Below are 18,528 nucleotides of genomic sequence, written 5' to 3'. Positions count from 1 at the left end.
TCTATAATTAATCTTCGTTAAGTCCCATTGTCTATTATGTTGCCAAGTGTGTGACCAGACTTTCTGTATGTATTAAGTAATATTAGATTTTTGAAATTATAATTTTTTTAACTGCAGATTGAATAGATTGACTTAAAGTTGCTTTAAAAAAATGTCCAAATAATTTATATTCGAGTGACTGCATAATAAGACAGTCACTATTAGTTCTGCTAGTTTATAATTATTATTCTTATTATAGCGACTTCGGCAAGTTACATTTCTTGTCTTATTTTTGTAGATAATCAGTCTGGTCGTTTTTTCAGGATTAATCCTCTTCTTTGGTGTTTTATGGATCGTCAAAGTTTGTTTCTACATCTTAGAATGGTGGGATGTTGGGGTCTATGCATTATGCAGGAACACTTGTATTATGCAGGAAAACAGTAATGAGTGGGTATTGGGGACAGGTGAGACCATGTCCCCTTTAAGCTATGGATATAGTGCAAAATATAGGGCAGCGGTGGCTATAATACGTTTGAAAAACACCTGCATTTAGACATGATTGTGGTGATGTAAATGGCATCAAGTCGAGTGTGTCTGTCTGTCATGGCACTGGAGATCACCTGAGCAAAATGTGACATCATTACTGTGACTTGAGTTATGATGTCATCGTTGTTGCGTTGACAGTCAACTGAAAAGTTGCATTTACTGCCATCTACTGTAGTTGTACGTCTTTTGTAGTCGTGCGTCTTCAAAGCATGTGTTTTACGCCATGTGCCTTGTGACATCATCGTTATGGCAACTGTACAGAATATGGCCAGTCTAGTCCAAAGTCCAACGTCCAAGTCTAAGACCTCAAATTGTAGGTGGCGGTAATGTAACAATTGGATACCAACTGCCATTAAACACCAAAGAAGAAAAAGAAGCATTAGCAATATTTAGAAGAATAAAGTCTAAAGAATAAAGTAGATGGTGGTAAATGCACCTTTGCAATTGGCTGCCAGCCGCCATTAAAACCAACAACAACAATAACAACACTCACAATGGCTTCTTGCCATCTTGTGATCTGAATACAATTATTGATAAACTAATAAGTAAAGAGTATTGGAGACATTAGAGGTAAAGGAAAGTCACCAATAAGACAAGATGAGCCTTTATTTGTCCCACAATGGGGACATTTCAGTGTTGCAACACAAAGTAGGTACAGAAGTAAACAATAAAAAACAGATCACTTATAAAAACACTTACAGAAAAACTCTTATAAAAAAAAAAAACTCTTATACTATATAATAATAACAATAACAATGGTGACAGCTGTTATTTATAGCTGTTATATGGATAGAGAATATTCAAAAAACAGTATTGCACATGATTATGACAGTATTGCACATGATTATGACAAATTATGACAGTATTGCACCTGATTATGACAGTATTGCACATGGGTATGACAGTATTGCACATGGGTATGACAGTATACACGTGTTCAGGACTAACAGTGTTTGTTGTAAAGTCTGACAGCAGCAGGAAGGAAAGACCTGTGAAACCTCTCCCTCACACAGCGAGGGTGGATCAGTCTCTCACTGAAGCTGCTCTCCAGAGTGGACAGAGTCTCCTGCAGGGGGCGACACTCATGGTCCAGCATAGATGTGAGTTTAGCCAGGACCCTTCTGTCCCCCACCTCCTGCACCGAGTCCAGAGCACAGCCCAGGACGGAGCTGGACTTCTTGATGACTTTGTCCAGCTTCCTCCTCTCCCTCTCTGTGATGCTGCTGCTCCAGCAGGCCACACCGTACAGGAGGGCTGATGCCACCACAGAGTCGTAGAAGGTCTTCAGGAGTGGCCCTGTCACTCCAAAAGACCTGAGTCTCCTCAGGAGGTAGAGCCGACTCTGGCTCTTCCTGTACAGTGCGTCTGTGTTATGAGTCCAGTCCAGTTTGTGGTTCAGATGAACACCCAGGTACTTGTATGAGTCCACTCTCTCAATGTCCCTTCCCTGGATGTTCACTGGTGAGGGGGCAGTGGGGTGACGTCTGCGGAAATCCACCACCATCTCCTTGGTCTTCCCCGCGTTGATGAGGAGGTGGTTCCGCCGACACGAGTCCACAAAGTCCTGCTCCAGTCCTCTGTACTCCGCATCATCATCGTCCGTGATGAGTCCGATGATGGCAGAGTCGTCAGAGAACTTCTGCAGGACACAGCTGTCCGTGTCATGTCTGAAGTCTGCAGTGTAAAGGGTGAAGAGAAAGGGCGCGAGGACAGTGCCCTGGGGTGCCCCCACACTGCAGGTCCGAGTGTCAGACACACAGTTCCGGGCTCTCACAAACTGGGGTCGGTCTGTGAGGTAGTCCAGGATCCACTCTGCCAGGTCATACTCCACACCAGCCGTCTCCAGCTTGTCCCTCAGGAGCAGCGGCTGATGGTGTTGAAGGCGCTGGAAAGATCAAAGAACAGGATCCTCACAGAGCTGCCAGGCTTTTCCAGGTGAGAGAGAGAGCGGTGCAGCAGGGAGATGACGGCGTCCTCCACTCCAGTGCCAGGCAATAGTAATTGTCTCTGGTTTCCTATGGCGTTGCATGCATCTGCTCAAAGGGAATTATATATTTTAAAATAATACAATAGAATACAATACAATCCGCCCAAGAAGGAGATCGTGGGTTTAATTCCTGGGCCAGATCAACATCAAATGATCTCTCTGGGTGGAGTCTGCATGTTCTCCATGTGTTACCGTGGGTTCTCTCCGGGTTCCTCCCACGTCCAAAGACATGTATGTGTTAGGCTGAATTGGCAACTCTAAATTGCCCCTAGTGAATGAATGTGAGAGTGAATGTTCGTCTGTGTGTCAATGTCTCTGTGTTAACCCTGTGAAGAGCTGGCCCCTGGGTGTCCAGGGTGTGTCCCGCCTAAAGCCCAAAGTCACTGGGATATGCTCCAGTCACCGCCGACCCCGAAAGGGAACAAGCGGTAGAAAATGAATGAGTGAATGAACAATAATATACAAGTAATATATTGAATCGGACCAACGTAAATACAGTAAATGTTCGTGAAACAGCTCCACCCTGTGGCAGTTTAACAGAATGCACCCAAAGGCCATTTGTAAACATAAAAAAGAACGCTCAACAGAATGATGACGATGGGCACATGTTAAAGTGGGACAAAGAGTAATAGTAGTCCGTTAGCTTTCACACATGTTGTAGTTACACGGGCTTGTTCAGCTGTCTGGACGTTTTAACATAACAACAACAACAACAACACACACAGCTGATCGAGCCACAGTCACGTCTGCCCTGACACCAAAACCACCCACATTTGCCGCAATTGACCCCACAGAGCTCTCGTGCCCGTCATCACACACGCAACACTTCTGCTCTCATCATCAGCAACACCGCGTTTATGTTTGAAATGTGCTCCTCGTACGTGTCTAAGCTACGGTGGCTAACGTAGCTCCCGATGCTAGCAGCAGCAGCAGCAGCAGCAGCAGTATCGTCTTTACGCCACAAACGTCACGCAAAACACAACACCGCGCGACACAATAACGGTTTAGCAGCTATTTCATCACACAAACAGTGAGTAGAAATAATAAAGGTGCGATTCTCACGCTGTTATTTCTGCAGCAGGTCCATCTCTGCGCACGGAGCGTCCTCTTCTGCTGCAACAAGCCTCGGTTCAGTTCATTCACTGCCTCAGACTGACGCTCGCTCATTAATACGCACGTTTCAGGAGGATTCTACAACGACGAGCGCGTTATGCTCATTCAGAAGAACAAAAATATGTCTAGAGGGGGTAATCATTCCCCTGTGGAGGCATAAAGTCCCTCTGTCTAGAATAAGTATAATAATAGCATGATAAAAAGCCTTATTTATGTATTTATTCATTTATATATTTATGTTTAATTATATTTACCCCTTCTTTAAAAACAAACACACACATAATTAGCTCGTCATTTACAATACATTCTGGATTAACTAACTAATGGACCAGCCTGGAATTAAATCTTTATAGGCTAATTGGATTAAAGTCCATGTAACTTAATGAGACACTGTCTGGTTTAAAATGGCTGTGCACTGCAGGATACTATAACCAAAGGTGTCAAATGTTTAGTTACAATATTATCATTATACATTTCATTTCATTTCAGTAACCTTGTTTGCAGGGCCGGCCCAAGCCTTCAGGGGGCCCTAAGCGAAAACATTTTTGCGGGCCCCTCACCACGTCATCAGAATCAGTTTTATTGCCATTGTCAGTAAACAATTCACATATGGGAACTTTCTTCAACGCAAACAAAGCACCAAAACTCCAGGGCATCCGTTTGCCAGTTAGTTTATTCTCAGCACCTGACAAGCTCAAATATTGAGAACTTAAATCCCACAATGCAACTTGGTATTCCACTGACATCACCTCTACTCCCTGTACAAATAACACACATCCCAGATATGTTTTTGGGCGTATTTGTGGGCGTTAAGGGTCGACAGCCACATTAGCACATTAGTTTAAATGAATGAACAGGGGGGTCTGGGGGAGATTTTCAGACCTTTTTTGGGTCTTCTGGTGCATTTTAATGTGGTCCAGCCGGCTAAAGTAAGAGTAAAATGTTGAGGTTGTAATGCTATAAAATGATGATGTGATGAAACTGTGCCAGGAGAAAATGATTAAAGCCAGTTATTAATACAATAGTGTACTTAATTACTCAATACAATATTGGCTATGAAAAATAATTATGTCAAATTGATTCATTTTAACTGAAAATGTAAAAGTAATAGTTATCCTTACTAATTTATCTTTTACAGCTCCCAACTGTTCCTTCTTGCCAAAGTGACAAAACAAGTTATATTAAATTAAACAAATGGCATAAGCATTGCTTGATTAACAATTAACACTGATAAAACAGTGCAAACATGTTATTCCCAGAGAATGAACAGAACGAGAAGTGAAGGTCCAAACCTAGCTATTGTGAAGAGACTGCGTTTCTGCAACTTTGCCACTTTTGTATAAAAATATATAGTATTATTCTATAACAGACGTAATCATAATATGTCTGGTTATTTTTCACTATCAATTTATTATAATTTATAACAAATAGTCTAATGATGCTTTTTAAATAAATTTAAATGTTTTATTGCTCTATTAAAAGTTAATTACAATATAAATGTTTGTTCTGATCAGAACATCACACACTGGACTCCTGCATGAAACAATGCTGCGATGTGATTGGCTGATGGACCTCACGTGCATAAACCTTTACGTTCCTCTCATTCCACGTTAAGAAGTAAAACAGACATCACGAGTCACGATTGATCTCACACATGGTGATGTGAGAGAGAGGGACGCAAACTCAAACCCGCTTATCTCTAACTGAGGCTGCACAGGGGCCCGGGACAGGGGCCCGGGACAGGGGCCCGGGACAGGGGCCCGGGACAGGGGCCGCACACTGTTCACTCCAAAGTCTCACGTCAGAGGTTCTGGACGAGACGGCGCTCGTCCGGACCGGATCTCCGCCTCTTAGTGACCCGGGGCATAGACGCCCCTCACCGGCCTCACCTGCAGCTAACACTCCCGGGCTGGTGTAAATGTGAAGCTTATTATCTTTCATTCAGACATATTATTTTGCGCGGGGCAGAGCTCTCGTCGCCTCCAGCCTGAGCGAACTAATGTGACAGAATCGTGTTGTTTCAAACAGCAGCATTAACCGTCTCTTTGTAAGAGAAGTTCAATACCTGGAGAGTGTTGTTGAGTTTGCAGTTTCTTTACATCGTCAAGAAGTTTCTTCTTTCGTTTTTCGGCATCGGGGGGATATATTCCTCTGGACATGAGGACCACGCAGGGACCACGTTCTGTTGTGTTTATGTTTTGCTCTTCTGCTCGCGCACATTGAAGTTGCCCAATCAGCGCAGGTTTGATGTCTCGGTTGCCAGATTGTCATTACAAATAAATGCAGTTTGTGCGTTATGTTACCGCTGCCGCGCCAACAGCGCTGCTACACTAGTGGCTCACGCTGCGCTTGCACTTCTCATAAAACGGGTTGCCAGATTGGGGGCCCTATTAACGCCTCGGGGCCCTACGCGGCTGCTTAGTTCGCTTATAGGCTGGGCCGGCCCTGCTTGTTTGCAGTAGAGGCTCCAATATGAAAGTAGTAAAGCTATTAGTGAAATTAAAACGAGCCTTTAGGCCAACAGTTGAAAAAGTTTGGACATAACATCTGATCTTTTCTTTTTTTTGAAATGACATATCCAATAAAACAGGCAAGCTCCTTTGTACCACTGTTACTAGGGTGACCATCTGGTAAATGTGGGACAAGTTGAGCACAATGTGGTGAGAAGGAAATTGGTAAATTGAGCCATGAGGTAAAATGAACCGCACAAGGTTTGAACCCTTTTTAACAGTCACTCCATGTTTATGAAAAGGGTTTTAATGTGTTGCTTCTTTAGTATTTGACAGAAACATAACATTTATTGGTGTTTGTTGGTTATTGAGGAGGGGCCAAGCATGACATTCAGAGCTGAACATTAATGAATGAGCACTGGTTTGGTTAGTGCAGTGTAATTTGGAGGACAGAGCACCAGGAGAGGCATTTTACGTGCTCATTTTAGTTAGTTGAAGATAAAACTATAGAAGATATAAATTAGACCATAAAAAATCTCTTTTAGCTAACGTGTGGCTCATTTTACCTGAACACGGATCGTCTCCAAAATGTTTCAAATGCTCGGGGACAAAAATAATAGCATTTCATTTTCTCAATTTCGTACAGTAACAGTCCTTAGTACTTATAATAACAGATGTCGATTCAAAACCCAAATTACCTGACTTCCCCCGACATTCAGGCTTGCATAAGGAGACTGCTAATACAAAAGATGTTCAAAGTTTAGCCTTTAAAACAGTTTGGAATAGCACTAGACCACGTCATATCACAACACCCCACAATAGTGATGTTTTTGTTTGGTGAGGACTATCTTATCCTGTCTTTCTAAATAAGTGAGACCAGGAACAGTGGCCTAAATAACTGCTGGACAACCAGAAGAGGGACAGAAGACCACTCTATTGTTACCTGTTTGAACTGTGGCCTTTAATGGATGTGGGATAGACTGAGGAACAGGCCATGATGCTTTCCCTCTACTATAAGAAGGGCTTTTATAAACAAGAGTGTATGTTGTAATTACATGCTATGAATAAACCATTGTGTTAAAACATAAATGAAGTGATTAAAAAGTGAATCCTGCTGTTTACTTATCTTCAGGACAAGGACATGAAGGCGCACTACTCACGATGAACACACGAGGGCGCTGCCACTCCACAATCACACCCGCGCACCTGTTTGTTTGCACTTTCTTACACCAGACAAACTTGAGTGTGTTTTTGAGAATAGCTTTATCACAAAATAGACAGTAAAATAGGGCAAACAAACTATTACCGCGACAGGTATTTGTTGTGTTGTTGTGTTTGGAAGCGCATCAACCAAATCACGCGCGTCTCTTTAAAACATTTCGCGCACAGATAAATACTGAATAAACCTCCGCACTAGTGTCGCGTTCACACATTTTGTAGAGACGCGTGTGGTTTTTGTTAGCCGTTCCCGTAGTAACGTAACGCGCCTGCAGCTTTAAGAGGGCCGAGCGGCTCTTGCGCGTCCCGGAAGCGTCACGCGCGTCTCCGTCTACCTGCTTCCCCACGTGCCCACTCCCCTCGCGCGTCTTGATTGGCCGCGTCGGGCTGGAACCCTCTTGAACGATTTCAAACCGGAGCGTTTGGACCAGGAGGAGGCGCTGATCACTCCTGCTCGCGCTGTTGTTGTTGTTGTGTGTGTGACGGGCCGCGAGTCTCACCGCGACCCGCTCAAAGAAGCTTATCCCGGACACGCGCGCGCCGATGCGACCCCGCTCCATGTGAGTTAAAGTAGGCCGTCAGAGGTGTTACCGTTCACCGGCCCGTGCGCACTTTGGACCCGGGGAGGAAGAGGCACCGCGGCTCATGTGTATCTCTTTCGTTTCTCTTGGACCGGGAGTGATGTGACGGTGACGCGGCGCACATTGTAACGAGCGCAACACGAGCTTTGACGCGCTCGGATACAACGCGGTGATTTGTCTCGTGCACCGCGACTGTTCACGTTTACTAAAAGAAAGAACGCGTCCAGCCTGTGGAGCGCGTCAACATTCCATCAGACCGTGTTATGTCTCTTTATGAACAATGCGTTTCCACACAGTTCTAAGACTCTGTGAGTGAGTGACTTTTTTTTGACTGATTTGTTGTTGCTGCTGCGCGGATTTGACAAACGGAACTATTTAACCCCCCGGGGGGCCCCCAACCAAGAACATGTCCAAGAATCAGCCCGACGGTCCCGGCGGCGAGGACCTGAGCCAGGTGTCCGACGACGAGCTGCTCCGGTGCGGCAAAGAGGAGCTCGTCCGCCGGCTGCGCAGGGTCGACGGCGAGAAGATGAGCCTGATGATCGAGCACGGCAACATGATGAAGGACATCAACCGGCGGCTGCAGGTGCACCTCCACGAGATCCGCGGCCTGAAGGACATCAACCAGAAGCTCCAGGACGACAACCACGAGCTGCGGGAGCTCTGCTGCTTCCTGGACGACGACCGGCAGAAGGGCAAGAAGCTGTCCCGCGAGTGGCAGAGGTTCGGCCGCTTCACCGCCAGCGCCATGTGGAAGGAGGTGGGCGCGTACATGGTGAAGCTGAAGGAGCTCGAGTCCAACCAGGAGAGCGTGCTGCGGGAGAACAGCGAGCTGAAGGAGATCGTCCTGATGCTGGACGAGGAGAGGAACGGCGCCGGGTCCCGGAGCTCCATAGACTCGCAGTCCAGCCTGAGCAACCTGAACGGAGGCGGCGGGACGGTGCGGGACGTGGGGGACGGGAGTAGCACCTCCAGCACGGGCAGCGCGGGGAGTCCGGACCACCACGGCCACGGCCACGGTCACGGTCACGCACACAAGCCCGGGGCGGAGAGCGGTAAGCCCGGGACCAACATGAGGAGGTCTATGGATGACCTGTCCGCGCCGCATCATCACAGGAGCATCCCCAATGGGCTCCATGGTGAGTGTTTGGAGCTGCACACACCTGCCTGGATATGTAAATATACATATATATAAGGATAACTTCAATAACACAAGTTTAACCTCAGATGGTCTGTACAGCCCTGGAGGAAAGAAACAAAGTACCAAAGTACAAATATACTGCACTTACAATACAATGTTTAGGTGTCTGTGCTGAACTTTTTAAATATACAGTGTGTACTTTACATTTGAGAGTAGTTATGAACTTTATACTGCACTACATTTTTGAACTGGATTTGTTTGCACATTTATGGTGACCTGCTGCTGCCTAAAGGTTTTATGTTGAAGTCCTCGCAAACAAAAACATGTTCAAAATTGACCAGCTCTGATGTCACTCGCTTGTGGAAACACTGTTGCCATCTCTTTAGTGCTACAATGATCCAAGCACACACAAACGAGCACCTGTTTTTGGGCAAGTTTTTGATCCAGTGCAGCACTCCATAACTTATTGCTCCATGTTCAAAAATTAAAATGGAAAATAAGATTAAATTGCTTTTGCTTCTTAAATTAGCCCAAATCTGTCTAATTAACCCTAATGTATGAAATATATACTTTTTAATCTAAAAGTATATTTTTAATGGGGTGCTTCAATACTTATTACACAAATATCTGCTTAAGTATCTTATTTAGCTCCTGTATCTGTACTTCTACTCGTGGAACAAACTTGAGTACGACTTCTACCACTGCCCAGTCCACAGTCCTAGCTGTAAACCTGCACAAAACATGGTATCCACACATATTCATCAATGTTTTTTGTTTTTATTCCCTCGTTGCACATTCAAGACAAACAACAACAGCAAAAACAACAACAACAACCCTTCACAAAAGGCTCTTTTACCGGCAAACGTCACACAAGTCATACTCATTTTCAAGTTTCAGTTCGGTTCATACACATTACAGCTGTGAGAACACGTCTGCTGCCGGGTCACTTTGCGGCCACATGACATACTCTGGAATACCTTTTTTCGGGTGAAGCTGGGACTTGATTGCACAGAACGGCGGTGTGGGATTAGCAGGAGGGCCCGATTTTAGCCTCTCCTGGGGTCTTGATTGGGGTGATTATAACGCACCGCCACATGGACGCTCACCGCATCCTTAAGTGGCCTTTTCAGCCTCGCGTCCGCCCGTCATTTGCAAAGCCGCCCTGATTTAGGTCACTGCATCTCTGCTCCTTGAGGGAAAGGACTTGTACTAATGGGCTGTTGAAGGGTTTTTAGGCAAATTGATTTTTTCCCCCTTTTCTTTTCGTTATTTGCTGATTATTCTGTCCGACGATGGGAGCGTACTTGTGTCTTTAGAGGACAGTTTCAAAAGGTTGACATAAAACCAGAAATCAATGCTGCTGTGTTTTTTTTTTAATTTTAGATTTATACTAAGCTGGGAAAAAAGCTGGGAGATGATGAAAAAGCAGCGATGGCACAGGAGGACACTAAGCCCTGTTGAGCTAGCACATGGGTTGATGCCAAGAGCCGCTCAGCATAGGGAATATAGATGAGGAAAAGACCTCAAATCCTACTAAAACTGCAGTCACATGTAGTGTCCTGTCCTTCTGCGTCCCAAGAAGTGCACACTAACATTAACATTCGAGCCACCACTGGACTATATAGATGCCAAGGATTCTTCGGATTTGTGTCTCGGTTCTCGGTTGTGCCCTCCTAATCGATTAGTCAACTGAAAAGAGTTTCTTGTGTTGACCCAAGCCGCAACTTGGGCTTGGGTCTTGTCAACGTCGAAGTCGTCAACGTCGGAAGTTCATGCGAAAACTAAATTCTTTACAGAATATTACTGGGAAATGGTGTGTTTATTAGTAAAAAGGCAGATTTTTAACTTCAGTTTCAAATCTTCAGCCAACTCAATCCATGTATTCTGCTTTTTGGCTGTTTTCCCATGTAAATTCTTCATAATTGAAACTAAATGTGTCGACTAATACCAGTTTTAGTCAGTTTTGAACTAATAAAGTGCTGTTGATCTACCACTGAGCGTCAAGGCATCGCAGGTGTTTGGCCATTTCAGATTTACAGGTGTTTATTTTTCATTTCAAACTTGACCCTTTTGGAAATATGTCATGGTTTGTCACAAATACCATCTTTCACTCGCCTTTGATCAAATTCTCAAGAGTGAAACTTAAAAAAATAAGACTCTTCTCATTCTTTCACTCATAAGACTCAATTATATCTCTTAGAATATAATATCTCTTCAGATGACATTATAAAGCCTTTGCAATTCAGATTAATATTCATGTAGATTCATATAAAAATACTGTTTTGCAGGGGCTTAAATGACCCAATGGTTTTTGAGCGTTGAGTGTCTGCCAGGTTCACTCTCCTTAAAACTACTTCAACATGTTATCAAAACCTACTCAAATATCAAGAGTTGTTAATACCACAATAAAACATACATATTATCTATTATACTTGTTAAACCATTACAGTAACTTTACACGTTAAACGGTTCTGAGCTTGTCAATATATCCTGGGTTGAACTTGGTAAAAACATGTATCAAAATGGCCAATTGGAGTATTGGATCGGAAGAAGGGGAATCAATACTTGACCCATTAAAACTCCTCTTCTTCAGTTTTTAGACCTTTTCCATTCGTCATAATAATCAACTTAACCAGCTTTTTTCTTTTAAAATCCAATGTGATCTGAAACAAATGTCCATCTTATTATTCCATTGTCACACCAGCAATGGCCTTCATTTATGCGGTTTTGCACTCATTAATATTGAAATATAGCTATAGGTCCCTTTTCTAGACAACATTACTTTGCTCGACTGGTTCGGGATGTGCGTAGGAGCCAGTGACACAGAATCCATCTTCCGTCTCGATTAATAATTCCTGAGTGCCTTGAATAGTACACGATTTGCCTACAGGTCGTCGCTAGCTTCCTCTTCTCCGACTCGCATGCTTGAAAATAGCCCATGATTTTCTCGACACGGCTGAATTCTGAGCGAAGCGGCCGTTTCGTGGCATCGGTGAGGTCCGCTGCAGAGAGCCTTTGTTTAATGTCGTCCAAATGCCAGTGGCTCCCCGGGGCTTTTAGGAGAAGGGCTCCAGGATCGGCGGCCAAACGCTAAACGAACAGCATCTGTGCATACACTGGAGAGAGGGAGGAGGTCTACGATGTGTGCAGGGACATGTACAGACGATTTGGAGACTTGTTTTGTTTTATGATGAGTTATAGACCTTTAGCTGCCTTTTTGATTCATTTGTCTAACGGTGCACTTTGTAACTTTTCCGCTGCGGCTCCCTCACCTACTTTTTTCCATAGACATGTTATTGATTTGCTTGGAATGTTCCACGTTATGGCATTAAACTTGATGACTGGTTCGATTTGTGGAGAGGTAAACTATAGTCGGTGTATTTTTGAGCAATAAAGACGGTTTAAAGGCGCTGTAATCAATTGTTTTTGAGTTTTAAAGTAAAATCTGTTGCCCCAGTACATATGTATCTTAAAAGCAGCTCTTAGGGTCAAATTAAGATCGCTGTGTGCGGTCTGCGTCAAATTATAAAGCGTTTTTATACACCGCCAGGAAGTGCGCTGTTAGCATGCTAGTTGTTGTTAGCTTTCCCGTGATGGCAAAACTCTACTCTGGCCTCAGAAAGTTGTCTAAAGCGCTTCAAAACACATCACGGTGAATAATTTGATTTGCTACAAAGAGTTTGAAACTAACTAGTTCTGTTTTTCACATCATACGATGGTAAAAATCTATAGAAAATATGCTTTTATGCCATGTTGTGTAGCGTTTCAGGTATAGCAAATAGGTGTCAGAACCGCCGCCTAAAAACAAAAACTTACATAGTGCTCCTTTTATACCGGTTACATAACTTTGTTGGGGGGGAAACCACCATCTATTTGATATGGTTTAGAGTTAAAATATATGCAGTAAATGTAATACAAGTGATTTTAAAGGTAATTTGTTGCATTTCAGCCATCTTGTGTCCTGCTTCTGAACTATACACTGTTTGTTAGGCTATTGTTTTGTAAAGTTGGCTAACCTAGGCTAATAACGAGCTAATATAATTGACTGCCAAGTGTGTGTTGACTTACTAAAGGTTTTCGCTGACTCCCTTGTCAAACAATCCAGAGCCATGGTTTCTGTTGAAATGCATATACTTGCAGTACGTCACTGGTGAAAAGAAACTGAGTCACGATGTCCAATCCTTTAGATCGAGGCCCTGTTTTTGTGGAGAGGGTTCCAGTAAATGTGCCTCTTCTCTGTAGTGGGAGGAGCTGGATGGAGTTATTCAGTTTTGGGGGGTCGACCCGTCCGTGCAGGGAACGGGTGGAGGGCATATTGAGCTTAAACGAGGCTGGTTTCCGAGGCATCCCGCTGTCTGCTTGATTGAATTTCTTGTGCGTTGACACGGACGACAAACCCCCTCCGTACTCCCCGTCCTTTAGGGGACAAGCTGTGCACGTTTATTCTAAAGGCGTTGGTGCAACTTGAAGCTTGTGCCTCTGTTGGCAAAATATCTAATTGTGATTTTTTGACGAGCTCAAGTTCACAGTTTAAACACGTCGTCCAGGTCCCGGGGCAATTAAAAGAAGACTGAAATCTGAAATGAACAAATGTCAGAATCGCATGCATTTCAGAACATGAATGCAAAGGTCAAATGACAGGATTAGCAGGTTTATGCAGAGTAAGACTAAGAGGTATTTTGTTGTTTGCAGATTATTTTACTTGCATATCTTTATGATTTGCTATAGTGACTGTTCAAATTGCAATTTTGATTCAATTGTGATGTCTCGCTGCCCTAATCCTTAATAGATAAATAGATAAGACCTATCTAAAACATTTATTCATCCCACAAGGAGGAAATTCCTGTGTTGCAACACAGAAGGCACAGACGTATAATAATACAATCAGATAACTTAGAAATAACTCTTAGCTGTAAATAAGAGTGTTATTATTATTAAGATGTTTATATGGACAGAAAATATTGCACCAAGATGATTGACATTATGTCACAGCATTGCACATGAATATGAAGCTCAGTGACACACGTTCAGGGCTAACGGTGTTTGTTGTAAAGTCTGACAGCAGCAGAAGGAAAGACCTGTAAAACGTCTCCTTCACACAGCGAGGGTGGTCTCTCAGTCTCTCACTGAAGCTGCTCTCCAGAGCGGACAGTGTCCTGCAGGGGGTGAGACTCATGGTCCAGCATAGATAGTCTATAATCTAGCCAGGACCCTCCTGTCCCCCACCTCCTGCACCGAGTCCAAAGCACAGCCCAGGACGGAGCTGGACTTCTTGATGTTCACTGGTGAGGGGGCAGCAGAGCGGCGTCTGCGGAAGTCCACCACCATCTCCTTGGTCTTCCCCGCGTTGATGAGGAGGTGGTTCCGCTGACACCAGTCCACAAAGTCCTGCTCCAGCCCCCTGTACTCCGCATCATCGTTGTCCGTGATGGCAGAGTAGTCAGAGAACTTCTGTAGGACACGGCTGTCCATGTCATGTCTGAGGTCTGCAGTGTAGAGGGTGGAGAGAAAGGGCGCGAGGACAGTGCCCTGGGGCGCCCCCACACTGCAGGTCCGAGTGTCAGACACACAGTCCCGGGCTCTCACAAACTGGGTCGGTGTGTGAGGTATTCCAGGATCCACTCTGCCAGGTCATACTCCACACCAGCCGTCTCCAGCTTGTCCCTCAGGAGCAGCGGCTGGATGGTGTTGAAGGCGCTGGAGAGATTAAAGAACAGGATCCTCACAGAGCTGCCAGGCTTCTCCAGGTGAGAGAGACAGCGGTGCAGCAGGGAGATGACGGCGTCCTCCACTCCGATGCCAGGCCAAAATAGTATGATTAGAACAGTAATATAGATGGCATGTAAAGACAATTTCCTTCTAAGTCATTCAAGTCAACGTTGTCTAATGTAAACACGCCCTTTAGGGGCTCATGCAGCTTGTATGGAGCATTCAACATTTTTTAAAATACAATTTTATTTCATCCTCCATTGAAAAGACACAAATCAGAATTTAAAATAAAATAGAGACAGGCAAAAATATGGTGATAAATAAAAATAGAGGAACGTTTTTAAAGAACTTTGATTATTGAATCATGTATAAAACTAGACAGATGAAAGTTATTTGATAGATTGTATTATGTGTGAAACCAGCCCTGGCTTTGCTGCTGTCTGATTAGATGACACTGACTACAACCTTTACCAGGGAATAACCTCTCCTTTTATGGAACGATGGGCCGTGTCCTTCTGGTGAACATTAAGCTGGCATAAAACTCAACTGAAACATTTCTCATAACCTCGAAGGCCCACTTCTGCTCCAGTGCGTCAGGAACATGAAGCGTTACAGGGGCTCGGCATTAGACCCTCTTGTATCTGTATGAGATTAAGTGAAAGTGCTGCTGTGACATTGTCCAGATGATCTCATAAATGTCTCCGCTGCATTTATGGTTGTCGACCTTTTAGCGGAGTCGAGCACGTTCGCCTGGCCTTCCAGCTGCCAAGTGCATTTAAATGAACAGCGCTTCGATAAAGGACAGATAAAAGGAGGACAGGAATAAGTGTTTTTGAAGAGTATGAAAAATGTGTTGGTTCTGGCAAACGTCTATTGATATAGTGACTTTGTAAAGAGGTCGTAAGAGTCAAATATACTTGAGTTAAGTCTGTGTAATCCCGCATTCGTCCAGGAATGGTCCATGGAAGGGTTTTACCGTAAAGGTTTAGTCAGCCGGACAATGTTTTGGAATTGACTTATGTTTCGACTTATGTTCGTGATTAAATACTGGGGTCCTCTGTTTTATGGAAACACGGTTTTACGGTTTTGAATGTATTTTTCCCCCCAAAATATCTATCTACATTGAATATTTAGATGTGATTTTAGCTAATTGATCTCTGCAGTATTTCCAAATACAGGATTTAGGAGCACTTATCAAGGAGTACTTGGAATGGTTTCAGATTTTGCATTTTAAGGTGATAATATTTGAAAAAACTGTTCTTATATAGTTCATTTTACATCTTTAAGAATGTTTATGGACATCAATATCATGAAAGTCACAATATACAGTAATAAACTCATTTGCTACCCACATCAGGGTTTACTTGGAGCGTGAGTGAACGCTTTTAGGAGGTTATCAAGACAATAGAAAATGTTTTTTCCTGGAAACTTTAAAGTTGATAATTTGTATCTGTATCTGTATATCCGTTTTCTTAGTTATTATTGTTATAAAGCAGTTATCAGTTCCTGATGGGGGCAGGTGATTTTGACAAAAAATAATATGTTCTTTTTTCTTTTTTTTTTTTGCATTATGCTGATAACAACATTAAGATTAAAAACGTGCTAAAATGTGCCTGTTCAAGTATCACACAAAACATGAATGACCATAAACCCTCAAAAGTTCAGAAATATCCCTTTATTCCAGAATTATTGGTATATTCCGATACATCTCCCAGCTCTACTTCAACACTACCACAAGGATACAAAAGTTATAATAAACCAACTTTAATCAGAAGTAAGCCTATTGATGAAACAATGACCTCAACATACTTATACATACTTAAATATTGCTTGCACTGCTCTATACCAAATAAACTACCTACACAGTGTTTTTATAAATAGATGGGCATCTGTAAAGTTATTTATGTGACCTTTAAACAGCTGACACCATATGGCTCATGGGTCACCGTCCTTGATGAGACAGAGGTCACGGCGCGTACACAACACCACGCTGACGCTAGGCTATGCAGCAAAGCGCTAACGCAAACGCTGTAGTCCAGGCTGCAGGCTGTATACGCAGGCGGCCATAATCCTTCACGCTAACTGCACGCGGTGTCTGTTTACTTTGGTTTGTCATGGTTTAGTGAGTGATGAGAGCTAGCTTGTAATCAGCCCACTCAATGCTACTGTAACGCTCTGCAGACCTGAAAATGTCCCATAAATCAGGATGTGTGCGTTTGAAGGTTAAATGTTAGTCCAGCTGTTGACGGAGTTGACTTGAGCAATGACGGGTGATTTAGGGGCCTTCACCGCGGCGTCTTCGGTTGTTACTGTCCTCCGTTTGGTATGTAGCAGGTCTTCTCACACATTTAGCAAGAAAAACCTGGTCCCTGTTTGTTATATGTGGTTTAATATTAGCTTCGCCAACAAGAATGCACGGTATATCCACTTTAATGATCACTCTGTACTTTTTAAACGTGTTTTTGGTCACTTTAGGATTAGTATTTAAAATTTTCTAGCTCAAAACATTCTCTTTTTACTAGAAACTATTCACTAGGCGTATGAGCCAGGCGATGTGAATGCTATAGAGCCTTGCGTTTGTTGTGAACTCGATTTGACCTCAGAACAGGGCAGAATCCGGGGATGGTAGATGAACTTGAAAACTGCGCCGGAGAAGACTGAATCGCAACAATTTGGAGGAAAACTGATGATTTCTGAGCGCACAAAAGACGAGACTACTTTGTAAACACAATTAATGAAATAAACATGAAGGAAGCAAAATAAAACTCCAGGGATGTTATTTGTTTTTTCATTATTTCTTAGAGAGGGAGAGGAAAGGAAGAATTTCACTGTTGTTGGGTCATCGGTCAATTGTTCAGTGCCAAAAGTCAGCAGTTGCCTCAAGACTAAATAATCGTTAAATCATGATGTTTCTTCTCACAAATATCGTACCACTAAGATTTGATATTATGACATTCCTAGATGAGGAGACGACAATAAAACATGATGAAACGCTCAGAAAAGTCAAGTTTGTGTCATCATTATGTGTCCTTTTTATTGTAGTAAATGTTGTAGTTGCAATGTGTTCTTCAATTTAAAAGTTCAATTAAGTAAGGTAAAGAGCTTGTCATATGTTGAGGTTAAATTAGCGTTCATCCATGTTTAACAGCAAACAATGACGTGGAATAAATGTGTGTCGCAAACTATAAACAAAACCTCAAAAATAGAAAGTCTAATTATCTAATCTAACTTTGCCACGCGTGCAACCTTGTATTGTATCTTTGCGTACATAACCTTAACTTGACTTATCACTAATGTGCAGTTTCAAGAGTTTTTCTGTAGCTACAACAACGTCTTTCAGATACCAAACTCGCAGCGATGTCATTCCCATCTCCGTACGCCATCATTTCAGAAAACAAACTCCCGTGTTTGTCCTCGCCTCGAATGACCCTGAACGTCGACCCCGCTTCCTCTTACTGCGCTTCACGAGCCTGATTATTACCGCTTCCTTCTCGGCCTCCTACCTCGCTGACTCACCCCGTAAACTCGCCCACTCGCTCTCAAAACCAGGTACAAATTGCCGCTAATTAACTCTGTGACAAGTGAAGTCATGAAATTGCCCTCAGTGAAATGACGCCGGCCTAACCCACACTGTCTTTTACCATACGCCTCCTTCTCGCTTTTCCACATCACAACCCGTCCTGAGCCGTGAGGTCTCCAGGTCCCTGTGGGGGGGATGTGACCTAAAAGCTTACGGTGGCGTACAGAGGAACCAGTGCTCCCAGTCGCTTTCATTATTGCTCAATTTAGTCGGTGCTTTCTTTG

The 18,528-nt window shown here is 43.5% G+C and overlaps 2 protein-coding genes across 3 annotated transcripts in view; one reads left to right on the top strand and one right to left on the bottom strand.

The window, feature by feature from the left end:
* The window catches only part of agbl5 (AGBL carboxypeptidase 5), a 29,259-nt gene extending 25,594 nt beyond the window's left edge, over positions 1-3,665 (bottom strand). The window contains exon 1 of the mRNA XM_072444878.1: positions 3,575-3,665. The gene's annotated coding sequence lies outside the window, so the exon portion shown is untranslated. The remainder of the gene's footprint in view (positions 1-3,574) is intronic.
* A 4,600-nt stretch (positions 3,666-8,265) lies between these two features.
* The window catches only part of ccdc85cb (coiled-coil domain containing 85C, b), a 96,469-nt gene continuing 86,206 nt past the window's right edge, over positions 8,266-18,528 (top strand). For both annotated transcript variants that reach the window (XM_072444864.1, XM_072444856.1), the window contains exon 1: positions 8,266-9,013. In XM_072444864.1, coding sequence (XP_072300965.1) covers positions 8,281-9,013 — 733 coding nt within the window. In that variant the 5' untranslated portion in view covers positions 8,266-8,280. The remainder of the gene's footprint in view (positions 9,014-18,528) is intronic.

This window comes from Eucyclogobius newberryi, unplaced genomic scaffold, assembly GCF_026437365.1.
Source record: "Eucyclogobius newberryi isolate DKJ021-1_F unplaced genomic scaffold, fEucNew1.0.hap1 SCAF_1, whole genome shotgun sequence".
Classification (NCBI taxonomy): Eukaryota; Metazoa; Chordata; class Actinopteri; order Gobiiformes; family Gobiidae; genus Eucyclogobius; species Eucyclogobius newberryi.
The sequence above is the reverse complement of the archived record's forward strand: the minus strand, read 5'-3'. Positions and strand labels throughout refer to the sequence as shown.